This window comes from Trachinotus anak, unplaced genomic scaffold (assembly GCF_046630095.1).
Source record: "Trachinotus anak isolate AG129_WGS33_773 ecotype Australia unplaced genomic scaffold, CSIRO_AGI_Tana_v1 ptg000021l, whole genome shotgun sequence".
NCBI lineage: Eukaryota > Metazoa > Chordata > Actinopteri > Carangiformes > Carangidae > Trachinotus > Trachinotus anak.
This window is the reverse complement of record NW_027273872.1, coordinates 4,313,995-4,328,170: the sequence shown is the minus strand read 5'-3', so window position 1 is coordinate 4,328,170 and position 14,176 is coordinate 4,313,995. Positions and strand designations below refer to the sequence as shown.

Below are 14,176 nucleotides of genomic sequence, written 5' to 3'. Positions count from 1 at the left end.
ATTTGTTTTAACCACACCTGTAAAGCTGTTGTTAAGGTGTGCTTGTGAATCTTGTGTGTGCATTATGGCTCAAAATAAACTGTCACTGTCACAATATGATGCAGGGAGAAAAGCTGATTAAAAGTTGAACTTCACTTTCTAGCTAGTCCTCAGGAGCAAAGACAAAGAAATGAACTCAGTACTCTGTGCCGGGGGCAGGTATAAACCCTGAGGCTGAGTGAGGGATCAACTTTGGAGGTTGTCACGATCTTTCTGTGACCCAAGTAGAATTGTTTGCTTAGCTGTATGTGGCCTGGTATACATACATTCATTAGAAAATTTATGTTATGGTAAACATCTATGTCTAAAATGAGAAATGCCTCAAAATCAGATGCAGGTTTAGTCCTGAGTCCTTAGTGATCCATGGACACAACACCTAATTGCGGACCTTTCTTATTTTCATGCTTACTTTCTACTTTCTTTCCTTTCTGTTCTGTCCCAGTTACTCTTAACTCGCTCTTTTGATCCCCATCTCTTCTGAAGATCGCTTTGCCTGTCACCAGTTAATCTCTAAGCCAAGGTTTTTGAATAGGCAGATATCTGAGGAAAACCGTCTAGGCTTGATTCTGCTCATGAAAGTCAAGGCTCTAAGAAGTCAACAGGGATGAGGGTTTCACCCTCAGAGAATTGCTACCTCAACATGGTTGACTGTGACCCTCGGAGTTAAGTTGTTGGGTCAAGCAGCTCCTGGTAGCACCTCTCAAGGCAAATTGGTCCCAACTGAGGAGCCTGAGAGCAAAGACTTTTCATTTTCATGGACAGAGTCTCTATGCTGAGTAGAGGGGTAGAGAGTTTCAACCACAGGTACCTCTGGATTTAATTTCTGCTTGGTGTCAGTAATGTAGTTCTGTTGATGTAATTCGACTGTGACCTCCAGCATGCACTGGGGTGAGAGCCAGCACCTCCAAATCTGTTTCAGTTCGTGAGCTGTTTGCTCCCAAAGTTCATGTATCTCAAGGTCTTGTTCACAAATGAAGCTCAAGGGAAATGTCACAGATTTTCTCATCAGTCTGTTTACAGGAGCTGGAGTGCTGCTGTACATGTGAGAGAAGGTCTTTTATGGCTACAGAAGGAGGTGCACAAAGTCTGCGTCTACTTCTGCTGCATCACTTTGATCTTTTTTTAAAACTGTCCATCACCACTCTGAAAATGTTATAGAAATGCAGTGCTAAATCCAAAGAGAGTGACTCCTTCCTGCAATGGAGCATTGGATCCAAACAGGTGAACTGGTGCAGCTTGGAATATTTTTACTGAACTGTTGTGGAAAAGAAGGGCACTAAGCCTTAAGACAAGGCTCTAGATTTATCAGTCGATCTACCCACTACCCAGAACTCATGATCAAGGGTCTTGTGAGTAGTGACTGGACGACTGAGATAGAGGATTCAAGCAGCCTAAACAAGTTTCCTTTGCTGGTGTCTGAGTTCATCTTTAGGGACGGGATGTGCTGAAGCTTCTATATCCAGGAAGAGCTCAGACTAGAACTGCTGTTCTTTTACACTGAAAGGAGACAGTTGAGGTGGATCAGCCACCTGCTCAGGATCCCTCCTTAACGCCCCCCCTGTGGAGGGATTCTGATCATATACAACTGAAAGGAGACCCCAGGCTAGACTGATAAAATGCTGTAAAGCATCTTAAACCTCCCCTCGACTAAAAATAAATAATAAAATAAAAGATGGAGCTGGAGGACATGGCTGGAGAGAAGGATATGTCTGGGAACCTTTGCAGGCAATGCAACATGGACCTGCAGAAAGTGGTGGAAAATTGATAGTTGGATACAGTACCTTATTGGGATTCCTCCACTCATAGCAGCAGAACCGGTGCAAATCCCTTCGCTTAACTGGTACATGCCACCTGCCAAATTTTGCCACGTTTCCAGTGAGGTTTCTTTTAAAAAATTCAGGAAATAAGCAGTTTGGCAAGTTGTTGGTGGCACCAGGTTCTTGAACAGAAAAAAACTTGACCAGGCTTTTTAAAAACTGGTTGTTAGGTGTTATTGCTGAGGATCGTTACAGCGAATGTCTCACCAGAGCTGTGTCACCTCCGAGGACGATAGGGCTGATTGGGGAATGGGAGGAGGAGAAGATGATGATGATTGAGGCGTATGATTATTTCACATAACATGCTGCCAACAGTGCCTTTGGGTGCAAACTAATGATGTTTGAAAACAAAATTGTCAAGAGATGAAAAAAAATGTTAGAAAATCTATGCAGTGTGTCTACAGCTGCAACTAAACATTGCTTTCAGTATTCATTAATGTAACGTTTATTTCCTCTATGAATCATTTGCTCTGCAGAATGTGTACTGCAGCATAAAGCTTAATGTAAAAATGATGTAGGGCTGCAACTAGCAATTATTATCATTACTGATTAATCAGATTTTTTTCTGAATTAACTTATTGTTTGGGCTTTAAAATGTTTCAACAGTTTCCTAGAGCCCTAGGTGATGTTTTTTTGGTCTGATCAAAATTGTGGAATTTTCTATTTCTTTCGTGAAACCTCCTTTCAGCTTCGACCCCTCTTTCACCGTCTTTACTGTCGCTTCTTCCCACTCACTGATATATTGCAGAAGTGGTGTAATACCTTCTTTTTTCTCTGAATGGTTTGCAAAAACTGCACTCAACATTTTGACCTGTGGACTCACTTTGATTGTCAAATTGGACATCAAACTGTGTTGTCCGACTGTCTTACTCTTTCAAACTTCTGAAGGGCAGTCTGAGAGATATTTTATAATTACCTTTAAGAGAAAGATGAAGCATATTCTTTTGAGCTTTGGGGATACCAGCAGTGTGCACCAGTGTTAAATATGCACACATATACACACTCCATTAAGCCTGGATGAAGAGAGACTAGTGTAAGTCCTTCTTCTACTTTTTTTTTTTGTCTTAATAATTTTGTCTGTTTCCAACTAACAGTTGTACAAATTATTCAGCTGATCACTTTGTTGTTTTAATTGAATAATCTTCTCTAAACAGCCTAAATATAATTGTGATGCCAAAGATGTTTGCCCTGTTATTTTCATTTATGAATAATCTTTAAAAGGCTGTTGTCCATAATTAAATAAAACACTGAAAAGCAACTAGATAAACTGAAAAAAATCAAAATGCATCAGTCATCCAAGACACTAATAACAACTGACCAAAAGACAAAGATGAATGGTCCTTGTGCGTTAGAATGTAATGCTAATAAAGAGTCCTCTTTTCACTGTGATAAATCTCCATGTGTACAGGTTAGTCTCAGTGTTTGTTCGTGTGTTGTAATGTACTAAACGTGTTTACTTTAGTTTGTATAAACACAGTTTATCTTCTGAATAACAGTCCTGAGAGGGTTGGAGCCTCCTCCCTGTAGCAGCCCCTCTGACTATAAAAAGGTGCTTAGCCCAGTCCAGGTGATGGATGGTGATGACTTGTGTTGGAGAAACAGACCAGTGGGTGGTCACTCGGACAGCGAGCCTGTGGGACAGGCTGGACTGAGAATCAGCTGGTGTGTTTGTGGCACAGCAACCTCCATATTTGATCAAAGTAACATGTCAAAATAAAGGCACGTCAGCCAGCTTTTTAGTGAGTCAAGGATTCTTAACATATCAAAATACAGTCTACTGAAAAGTTCAAAATGTACACACGTATGTTGTAAGTGTGCAGAAAAATAGAAAATGTTGTACATTATAATTCAGTCCAATACAACAGATTCAATTCTGTTGTGATTTTTGAGGTGGTTTGCTGGGTTTTTGAATTTCGTTGTATTATTCTATTAGTTCTTTAAAATATTCTGTGCCTCAATATATGCAAATAAGTTGGACACAATATTAGTATCATAATATAATTCTCCTCTTTCTCCTCTAGCCTATCAACTTCCTCCCTCTCCCTCCTGTTTATTCAGTTTCTACTTTTTTTCCTTCTGCGGACCGTGTATTTACCCTCTCCTCATCTGTCCCCAGTTTCTCTTTCTGCATTTTATAATTAACGGCCTTGAAGTCTTTACACAATTGCACAAAGGGCCACACATAAAAAGTTAGAATTTGGACAAATATTACTTTATAACTCTGTCTGGCACCCACATGTTATGAGTAATCTGCAAAAGCTTCTCCCTCCATTCTCACCCTGCCTCAGGTTCATTGCTTATTTTATTTGAATAAAATGCATCACTTGGACTGTTCACAAAGGCTTTCACATATTGTATGATATCATGTATTTATTGTAATTCGATCACAAAATCATGAACCCAACCAGATGCAAAACAACCACAAGGAGATGAAAAATGACTACAGACATTTCAAAATGACCACAAAGAGACACAAAACAACCATAGGACGACCCCAAAGAAACACAACAGCTACGATCAATGCAAAGTAACCATAAGGGGAGAAAAAAACACTCTTAAAAGGACCATAAAGAGAGACAGTCTAGGCATTCTTACTGTTCCTACTCCTTTCTAGGAGGATTAGCAGGGGCTTTACATGTCCGTGTCCAGGGGCCCATTGTCTCATAATCTGTCCATGGCATTTATTTGCCAGCAGTCATTTATTACACTGAAGAAAGACTCTAGTGCAGTGTAGTATTGCTTGGAACCAGGGATTCAAACTTCTTTAGAGCTTTTCTTCCCATTTGCGTTTTTAAGCCCACCCCTGTCTATTAGCAGGAGTCTTTGTAGGAGCCCAGACGACATCAGCTGAATGCGAAGCAGCAATAAAAGCTCAAACTGCTGAGCACCTGACTTCGTCTTGTAGAATTAGACCAGCTGTCTTGCTTCATCTCAGCTGTATGTAGCATGATCTCATTCTTTCTTTTACTACCCGACTCTTCTACTACAGAAGAAGGTTGGAATGAATACAGCACAGTACCTTTGGAACTTTCTTTAAAACCCTAACAATCAGTCAATCAATCAGTCACTTTATTGTTGTGCACCAGTCAAACACATTAGACATTATTAGTATAGACACCAAGTAATAGTGGTTTTGCTGCAGAAGTTTTCTCCACTATTGAAAATGTTTTTTCCTTGATAGCGAGAGAAATCTGATGCAAAATCGATAATACTGCACCCAACAAATGCTTGAAATGTCTTGAAATCCTTTTGATCATATTTGAATAAGACCCCAAGACGTCCGAATGACTGCGCTTGGTGCTGATCAACCAGGCCCTCAGGTGTCCAACCAAGTTCAACCTCTTTTCACCATGTCGATATCTACAGCTGTGGGAGCATCAGTTCTAGTTATTGCAAGGCCTTTCTAGCAGACATCCAGAAATACATCATCCTCAGTGTTCTACTGATTAGCTCGTTCACTCCTCATAGACCCCGCTAATCACATTCATCATGGATGAGAAGCCTGATCTATTGGAGATTAGATCAGTCAACACTCATCTGTGTTGAATAAGTGATTTCTGCAATGCAGGGGACCTTCCACATGAGAGGATTTGCAATCACTTTGTAGCCAAAAGGATTTCATTTTCATGCATGGAATCGTTGGATATTAACATTTATCTAACAAAAAAAAAAAACGATCTGAGCATATCGCTCCAAGTTATCATTATTCATGCATTAAGCTTTATCATTTTTTTAGGTCACAAGTACTATGTTTTAAATATGACTTAATTGAATTTTGTAGCATCAAGCTCCAGAATGTGGTCTGTTTTTCTAAGTGTTTGATCGTATTATAGACAGGCTTCTGGTTTAAAAGCTGGTGTGACCCGGCCCTCATTCTTCTCAGCCTGAACGTAGAGTCTGACCTCAGGGTCTTTTGTGATTTGTCATTCATGCCTTCTGGATATTATATAATTTCTTTTGTATGAGAACTGCAACGAGTCTCCTTGTTGCAGTTATTGGAGAGCCACTTTCCCCTCCTTAAATTCTTTTATCATACATAATAAGATGTCGCCCATTTCTGTTTGTATGGGTGGCTTTCAGTTCCATTACATTCCCTTATATATCTGAACCTCTACATGCGTTTAATATATTGATACACCTGGTAAACACTCAGGCTTTTGTTATTTTGCGATCATGATTGAATCAGTGCCATTCAATTGGCAGCTGGCAAATATCTTTTTCAGTTGGAGATACAAGTGTGCAGCTGCTTCTATTTTCTGCCTTATCAGACAGTGTTACATTGTTATTTGGATTTTCTTCTATTGACGGCACATACAGGCATACATATTTCTATCTGAGTAAAAACAAAAGACAAGAAATCAGACCTGCTCCTCAGCTCTGCCAGAACGATTTCCAGCAAATAGTGTCATAAAAACAGTATGTTCTTGCTATTGGATATATTTTCTTCAGCTCCTCAAAAAGCATAATTCATACTCAAAAACAAGATTCAGTGTTCTCAGTCTGTTGTATAATTTCTTGAATTTTCAGCTGTATTATCGCTATGCAAGTGCTCATAGTTTTATCTTTCAAGTTACTTTTTCCCAGCCCAGTCTTAATTTTATTATCCCTCCTTTGTTCCACTACTTCTGCCCAGACCTTCCCCCTCCGGCCACAAGAGAGCGCCCTCCAGGATGTAAGACGGTGTTTGTCGGGGGTCTGCCAGAGAACGCCACCGAGCAGCTGATCATGGAGGTCTTTGGACAGTGTGGTGATATTACCGCCATACGCAAAAGCAAGAAGAACTTCTGCCACATTCGATTTGCTGAGGAGTTCACAGTGGACAAGGCTCTCTTCCTGTCAGGTAAGCTATCGTTACTCTAAAACCTTTATCTAATTCCTTACGCTTATTGTTCCAATATTTCAGTGTGTTGTGTCACTTCAATAAATGTAAAGCAAGAATGCAGAGTTGTAAAGTGGGCTGCTGGAAGTAAACCCCCCGTTTATTTTTCCCATAGACAGTGTTATGTGACTCTCACTCTGAAATGGCCGTGAAACTCAAAAATAAAAAGAACAACTGCGTCAGAAAAGATCTGCTTGTTTGATAAAGTTGAAGGTACAAGCGTTGTACCGGAAAATTTCAAAGTTGCATTTCAGTAAGAAATATCCCATCACAGATCTTAAAATTGTGTTATGTCCCCGTCGACTGTGAGTGAGAGTCAAAGCTTCTGTTGTTGAGACAAATAATTCTACAGTCTGAGTTTAAACTACCTAACACCTTTGAATTCTGGGTAAATTCAGGATGAATTCAGCATCATGTTTTGGTCACAACTGAAACAAAGTATTTAGATTTTTCTGCAGAACTGATTGGTACCTCCCTCTCCCTGGCAACAGCAGCAGAGGCTCATGGGTACTATATTAGTTAGAGCTATCTGTTATACCAAACCTACACACACACACAAAAAAAATCAGAAGTTAAAGAAATCAATTCAAACTAGTGCCCATACGTCAGACCTAAAGGATCATTAACTTATTCAGGATAGCCCCGTGTTTTGATGTCGAGGAGATCATGAAAGGAGCATTTTGAAATGGGAGCTCAGAGTGGAGAAAAAATACTCACAGAACCAACAGCTCCTCTTTTAACTCTGGGATTGCCTATAAGAAAGGACTAGTAGACTCACAGTGGTTGAGAATAGTCAGAGCCTTAGACAACAAAAGATATTAATGACCACTGAGGCAAAAAAAAGCAGCTACTACTCATGTGATGGAAGCTTATTGTTCCTTATCTTATCTTGATTTTCACAGAAGCTTCTAGAGCCCAAATGTCTTAAATCTCTCCGTGCAAACTGTTGGCCACATATTCCTACTTTAAAAAACCCATTTAACCTCGCAGCCAATTCTGTAGTATTCTCAGCATTATTAAGTGTGTTTTTGTTTGTGTGTGTGTGTGTGTGTGTGTGTGTGTGTGTGTGTGTGTGTGTGTGTGTGTGTGTGTGTGTGTGTGTGTGTGTGTGTGCGTGTGCGTGTGCGTGTGTAAAAATGAGTTTGAATGAGAGATCTTGTTATTTCATCTGCCTCTGTTCTTACAGTGAGATGTGGGAGCTGAGGTTCATATATTAGCCAGATGACAGAGCTGTGTAGTTTTCCCATAAATAATACCCCCCACACACACACACACACACTTCTATCTTTGTGAGGACTCTCATTGACACAATGCATTCCCTAGCCCCTTACCCTAACCTTAACCATCACAACTGAGTGCCTAACCCTAACCCTGACCCTAACCTTAACCTAAACCTAATTCTAACCATAACTCTAAAACCAAGTCTTAACCCTCAAAATGTGATTTTTAAGGTGTCTCAAAAAGTGAGGACCGGCCAAAATGTCCTCACTTTCCCAAAATGTCCTCACTCTGTTAGTAAAACACATTTTTTGGTCCTTACTATGTAGCAAATACAAGTACACACACACTCTGTGCAAACACACTACCCAGCAATGACACAGACTCCAGTAGCCCCAGCACACTGAGATCTCCACGTATGAAATATTGAAGTAGTAGTAGATTGGAAGCCTGAAGCAGAGAGCAAACCCCCGAACCCATTCTCATTTCTTTTCTTGTTTGCGCTGGCATCCACCCCCCCCCCCCCCCCTCCCCTTCTTTTATGATGAGAGTATGTTTGGTCTCTTGGTGAATCACACTGGACATCATTACTGTGACCAGCAAGACCACACAATCACACGTGTACGCAAACACACAGTGAACACTCTGTCTGATCATTTCAACCAAATTAAATCACAAATCTGCAACCAGCCATTAATGAAATCTGAGTAAGGAGGAGAGAGTGAGGATAAGAGGGAAGTGGTGAGGAGAAGAGGGGGTAATGAGGGAAATTGTGGTCTTTCAGTGCCACTAGAGAAGTAATTACCCTCCCTAAGTTTTTCTCATGTATTGACAAAAGGATGCAGGCCGTCTTACTGCACAAAATCCGACAGTGACAGTATATATTTCTTAAAGGGCTCCAACAAGCAAAATAGGAGGATAAAGGGAGAAGTGGTAGACAATGAAAGAGCTTGTTCGGTCATTTGTCTCTGTTACAGTCTATGGAAGGTGATGGAAAGTGACTCGCTGTTGGCCCTGAAAGAAACCCCACAACTTGTAGACTTCAGCTCATTTGCGTACCTTTTCTCTCATGCTCTCGTTTTCCTATGTTGCTATTCAGTTTCATCAAATTCACACCTCCAGGCATGTTTTTAATTTGCATTAAAAAGATGCACGATGTCCCAAATTCAACTGATGTTTTGTTTTGTGCTTTTTTTTCTCTCTCTCTTTTTTCATTTTCGTGAGCTGCCTAGAAGGTGTAAGACTTTAGTGATTATTATATACTGTGTATTTGCCAAGTCGGTCAGGAATGAGCATATTTTGATAAAAGTGACCATTAGATGTGAATGGAAAGAGTAAAGTTGACAGCTGTCAAAATTAAAAGCATTGGGGCATTGCGCTGCTGCAGTGGACCAAGGTGGAAACTATGTAACCATGACTTCCTTAGTCTGAATCTGACGAGTGATCTTTGTCACATGTCACCCTCTTCTCTCTTTCTCCCTGTGTTTCTTGTTGCTGTCTGCTGTCAAATATTTAATAACAGGACAAAGAGTCTGCACAAACACCAAACACACAGTACAGCTGAAGCTGACGGGACTGTCAGTAATTTCCCAGGTATTTGATCACACACCAAAGTATTTATTACATTCAGTTTCGACCTGATCATTGGCGCTAGATGAGAAGTTAAGGGATCACCACATTTCATCCTGGGCGGAACATCACTGTGTTTTTAAGAAAAAATAATAAATAATAGCAAACCACCCCTCCAGTACGGTCGCCTGTTATCCTCTATCTGCTCACCAGAGTTCCTCTTCCTGCCAACATATCCACCGGCTTACCTGTTTTCTGTTCCCAGTCTCCTGAGCGTTTCCCACCAACTACAAAGTGCCAACTGTTAGCATGCTCTGTCTCATTTCAGACACTTCCATTAGTACACTTCCAGGTAGCGATCTGAGTGCACTGTGTACTTACTTGCAGAGAGCGTGAATTTTGATTGGCGCGTGTCGAACAAGGCCATTATGCATTTAGGCCATTAGGCAAGCTAGCATTCACATTATCTTTCACTGTAACAAATCATTACCAACTACATACACTGATGGCTTCTAGACAAACAGTATCGTGGCACTTCAGGGAAAAAACACTTTGTGTAGACATGTTTAACTTAAGTTTGTATGGTGTAGCGCTCGCTGTATCGCATGAAGCTTCCTCAGCCGCCGTTTTCACGAGTTTGAAAATAGGTTGTTGGTCCTTCCCCTTTCACTGCATATCCAAAGTGTCAAGCAGTGAGGGAAGGAAGTGTCCAGTGTTTCACACTCAACTTTTTGACCAACTCTTTGAAAATGCCAAATGAGACATGCTGTTAGTAAAAAGGTTTTTCTCACACCTGCAGTCTGCGAAGCACACTATGAAAATGTCATGAAACTGTCTGAGCAGACAGATGAACTCACTGTAATTGGTAAGCTCCCTGCTGTCCCACCTGCTTCTCCCCTTCCATCTTTCTGTTTTTAGTTTTTAATTTTTACACTTTTGTCTGCCAAGGCTATCGTATCCGCTTGGGCTCCAGCACAGACAAAAAAGACACTGGTCGTCTTCACGTGGACTTCGCCCAGGCCAGAGACGACCTCTATGAGTGGGAGTGTCGCCAGCGAATGTTGGCCAGAGAGGAGAGGCACCGGCGCAAGATGGAGGAGGATCGCCTCCGGCCACCCTCCCCTCCTCCCATCGTCCACTTCTCCGAGCACGAGTGCAGCCAGCTGGGAGACAAGATCAAAGGTTGGTGGACATGGCAAAGCGAAACACGTGCAGTATACTGCATGCATGATCTGATAGCATAAACTGAGACAGAGAAGAAAAGAAGTAAAACCTTGATACGTAGAAGAAAATTATTTTGTTTTATCATCCCTGGGGTGTTTACAAATACAGCACAAATTCTAATTGTCACAATTGTTAATGAGCAAACTGAGCAAAGTGAGCAATTTGTGCAAACCACAGATTAAGACGGTAGGGGATAAGGGATGTGTGTATGTGTGTGTGGTTACAGGGGGTTCCCATTGCAAGCCGTAACATTACAGGAACAGTCTGGAACAAACTGACAAAGCAGTTCTCTGATGTTCTAACAAATTCAGGGAATTTGTTTTCAGGAGACACACAAAGGCTGTTAAACACAGGATATCAGTTTACTCTCTGTTCAGCACATGCTCCTGTCTCTTATCTTGTCCTTTCTCCTCGACTCTCCTCTCTGCACTCTGCTCCTCTCTCTTCATCGTGTCCATTTTCTCTCCTCCGCTCCACTTTCCGTCTCTTCTCGGCTTTCTGTCGAGTTTCAGGCTGAATAAACTTGTTTCACTAATGAGCAGTGACACTTCCAGGTCTCTGTCACAGTTGCCCGATAACAAAATGGCTGTGACTTTCAGCCTCTCTAACATCTGCGTGTGTCTTTTTTCAGCTCATACTTCCCGTGGCCCTGAAGTAAGGACCTCTAACACGGTGTCATTTCAGCCAAGGATTTGTTTCTGATCACTCTGGGCTGCCATACTGAAAAACATATCCTTGGCTATTTGCCACAGATTTAGGTTTTATTTTCCTGAATTTTCCACCCAGAGAGAAGAAAGCGGTTCAGTCTGTTTCAGTGCCAGTTATATTCCTTTACTCCAAACCCAGTTAAACCTTTTGATGACAAGAAGGTCACAGAGGAGCTTTTTTACCCAGACCACCTCTAAATGGGAGGTGTTCTGGGTTTCTTAATGTCACTGAGGTGTCATTAAACTCCATGATATGGTTTTTTTGGTTTTGCCTCTGCACCAGCGACAGCCAGAGCCAGAGGCATTATGCTTTCAGGTTGTACATCCCTAAGTCCCATTCTTGTGAACACGATATCTCAGTAACGCCCAGAGGGAATTTCTTCAAATTTGGCACAAACATTAACTTGGACTCGAGGATGAACTGACTAGATTTTAGTGGTCAAAGGTCAAAGTCACAAATTGGCCATAACTCACAAATTCATCCACTAATTATGACACAATTTAACACAAATGTCTAATAGAATAAACAAATGACGTGATGACATTTTATATCCAAATGGTCAAAGGTCAACTTTACTGTGACATCATAATGTTCTGCAAAAACACTCATGGCCATTATTCAGTGTTGAAGCTTAGGAAGGAGAGATTGTGACTACACTTTCTGCAACTTGGCTGATTGGCAGAGGGATATGACTGTGAGACACTAATTCTAGTCACATATTTCTTGTTCTCTCTTTTTCCTTTTCATCCAGCATCACAGCTGTCTCTTTGTTCCTTTGTCCTTGGTCTCTTCATTTTTATTTTTCATCTATTCGGTGTCACCTTGCTCATATTGACCCTAACTTTTACTTTCCACTCAATGAGCCAATGTGTTACATGCCACTCTATTTATTTAAATTTACCTGAATCCAGCTGTATATTATATGAAATACCTGCTACCTACCAGAAAGCAGTGCATAATTTACATACTCGTGGATTATGACTCAAATGTGCACTTATATAAGGTTATGATCATTTTCAGCTCACCAACTGTTGCTTACAACACTTTAAGTGTCTTGGGGCTTTAAAGTAAGGATTTTTTTTTACCTTCCTGTGTAGAGTCTGACTCTTTCCTTTCCCTGTCCACTCACCTCTTGGCCAGATGATGGCAAGTTTCCTGAAGCAGTGCGTGTGCTCCTGACCTGGCTGGAGCGAGGCGAAGTTAACCGCAGGAACGCCAATAACTTCTACTCCATGATCCAGTCCTCCAACAGCCACATCCGCCGGCTGATGAGCGAGAAGAGTCAGCACGAGAAGGAGATGGAAGAGGCCAAAGACAAGTTCAAGACTGCCCTGGCAGGCATACTGGCTCAATGTGAGTGACATCCTCGATCACACACTGCAGACTTGGATGTATGATGTAATCTGTCCTGTAGATACTGTAAATAGTCTTTAAATGAGTCCAGAGATGAGTTCAGGATCACAGCCAGAGAGTAACTCATTTAAAGTTTGCCACTAGCATTCTCCTTGTCATGAAGAATATGTGGAGGAGGAGGAGGATAAAAATGAGTCCGCTCCTTTTCTTGGTAAAGTTTCTGGTTCAGTGTAAGTTTCATTATTTTAGGACCATACACACCACATCAATATATTATAGGTTACAACGCATTACACAGGTTGACAAAGGCAAAATTGTGCCGGGAGTACTGAAATCCACTAAAAAGTAAGTATAATATTGTTCGCAGCTGCCCATTAACTGTGATGGTGCACAGAGCATGGGTGTACAGGACTGTAAATATCCATTGTGGATATGAAGGTTTTTTAGTTTAATAGACTCATAGAAGCTATCTTGATGGCAGTTTGTTGTTGGGAGGATGGCTTACAGGTAAGTTTAATTTCTTTCCTAACCACGGTATCCTTGATATCACTCTAAACCAGAAGGGATTCAGTGGTGTCCTGCTCCTTTTTCATTACCCCAAGATACAAAATATCTTAAAAATCACAGGAATAAAAATGTTCATATTGCTGTTGACAGTCAAGGATGAAGAGAAGACTGCAGGTGATTATTATTGAGTTTGCCTTCAGATGAACATAGTAAGTAGCCCAACACATTTATTGCATGAATACAACAGTGGACAAACATGAAAAGTAAATGCATGCTTAGCCCATTTAAGTTGATTCAGAGCCAAAGGCAGATTACACCGCTCCCTACAACACGCACCTCGGCAGCTTTAGCTGTGCAGCTGGTGGTTTACACTACAGCCTGCAGCATTTTGTCTTAACACATATCCCTCCATATGCATGTGCGTAGAATGCAAACATCCTCCGACACAAACTTTTTTGTTTTGTTTATCGTTTATCAGGTAATTAAAATACATGTAGAAGGCGTAGAGGGTGTATGTGGCTGTGGGTGTGGGTGTGTTTGTACTGAACAAGCCACAGAGAGAGAGGCAGACTTGCTGTCCTCGCCATCCTCCATAATTTCAGCCTGTATGTCTGTGAAGAGCCTTAGTCATCCAGGTCATGGTATCTGTAAGAGCTGTACGAAGGCAACCAGAGAAGCCTCTTCAGTTAGAAGTGAAGAAGCCTTTCAGATAGAAGATGAAATGTCTTCAAGAACCTCAGGCAAGTCCAGCTGCTTTTGTATAGCTCTTAGAGACTCCAGCCTGCACAAACACATTCCCATACACTTTGCCTTCGCCTTGGTGCATTGCTGGTCACATTTATGATAACACTGTTGTGAAGAC

The 14,176-nt window shown here is 41.2% G+C and overlaps 1 protein-coding gene across 5 annotated transcripts in view; it reads left to right on the top strand.

The window, feature by feature from the left end:
• Positions 1 to 14,176, top strand: part of enox2 (ecto-NOX disulfide-thiol exchanger 2) — a 174,999-nt gene that overhangs the window by 135,103 nt on the left and 25,720 nt on the right. For all 5 annotated transcript variants that reach the window (XM_071458667.1, XM_071458668.1, XM_071458670.1 and 2 more), the window contains 3 exons: positions 6,490 to 6,696; positions 10,471 to 10,704; positions 12,595 to 12,807. In XM_071458667.1, the coding sequence (XP_071314768.1) occupies positions 6,490 to 6,696; positions 10,471 to 10,704; positions 12,595 to 12,807 (654 nt within the window). The remainder of the gene's footprint in view (positions 1 to 6,489; positions 6,697 to 10,470; positions 10,705 to 12,594; positions 12,808 to 14,176) is intronic.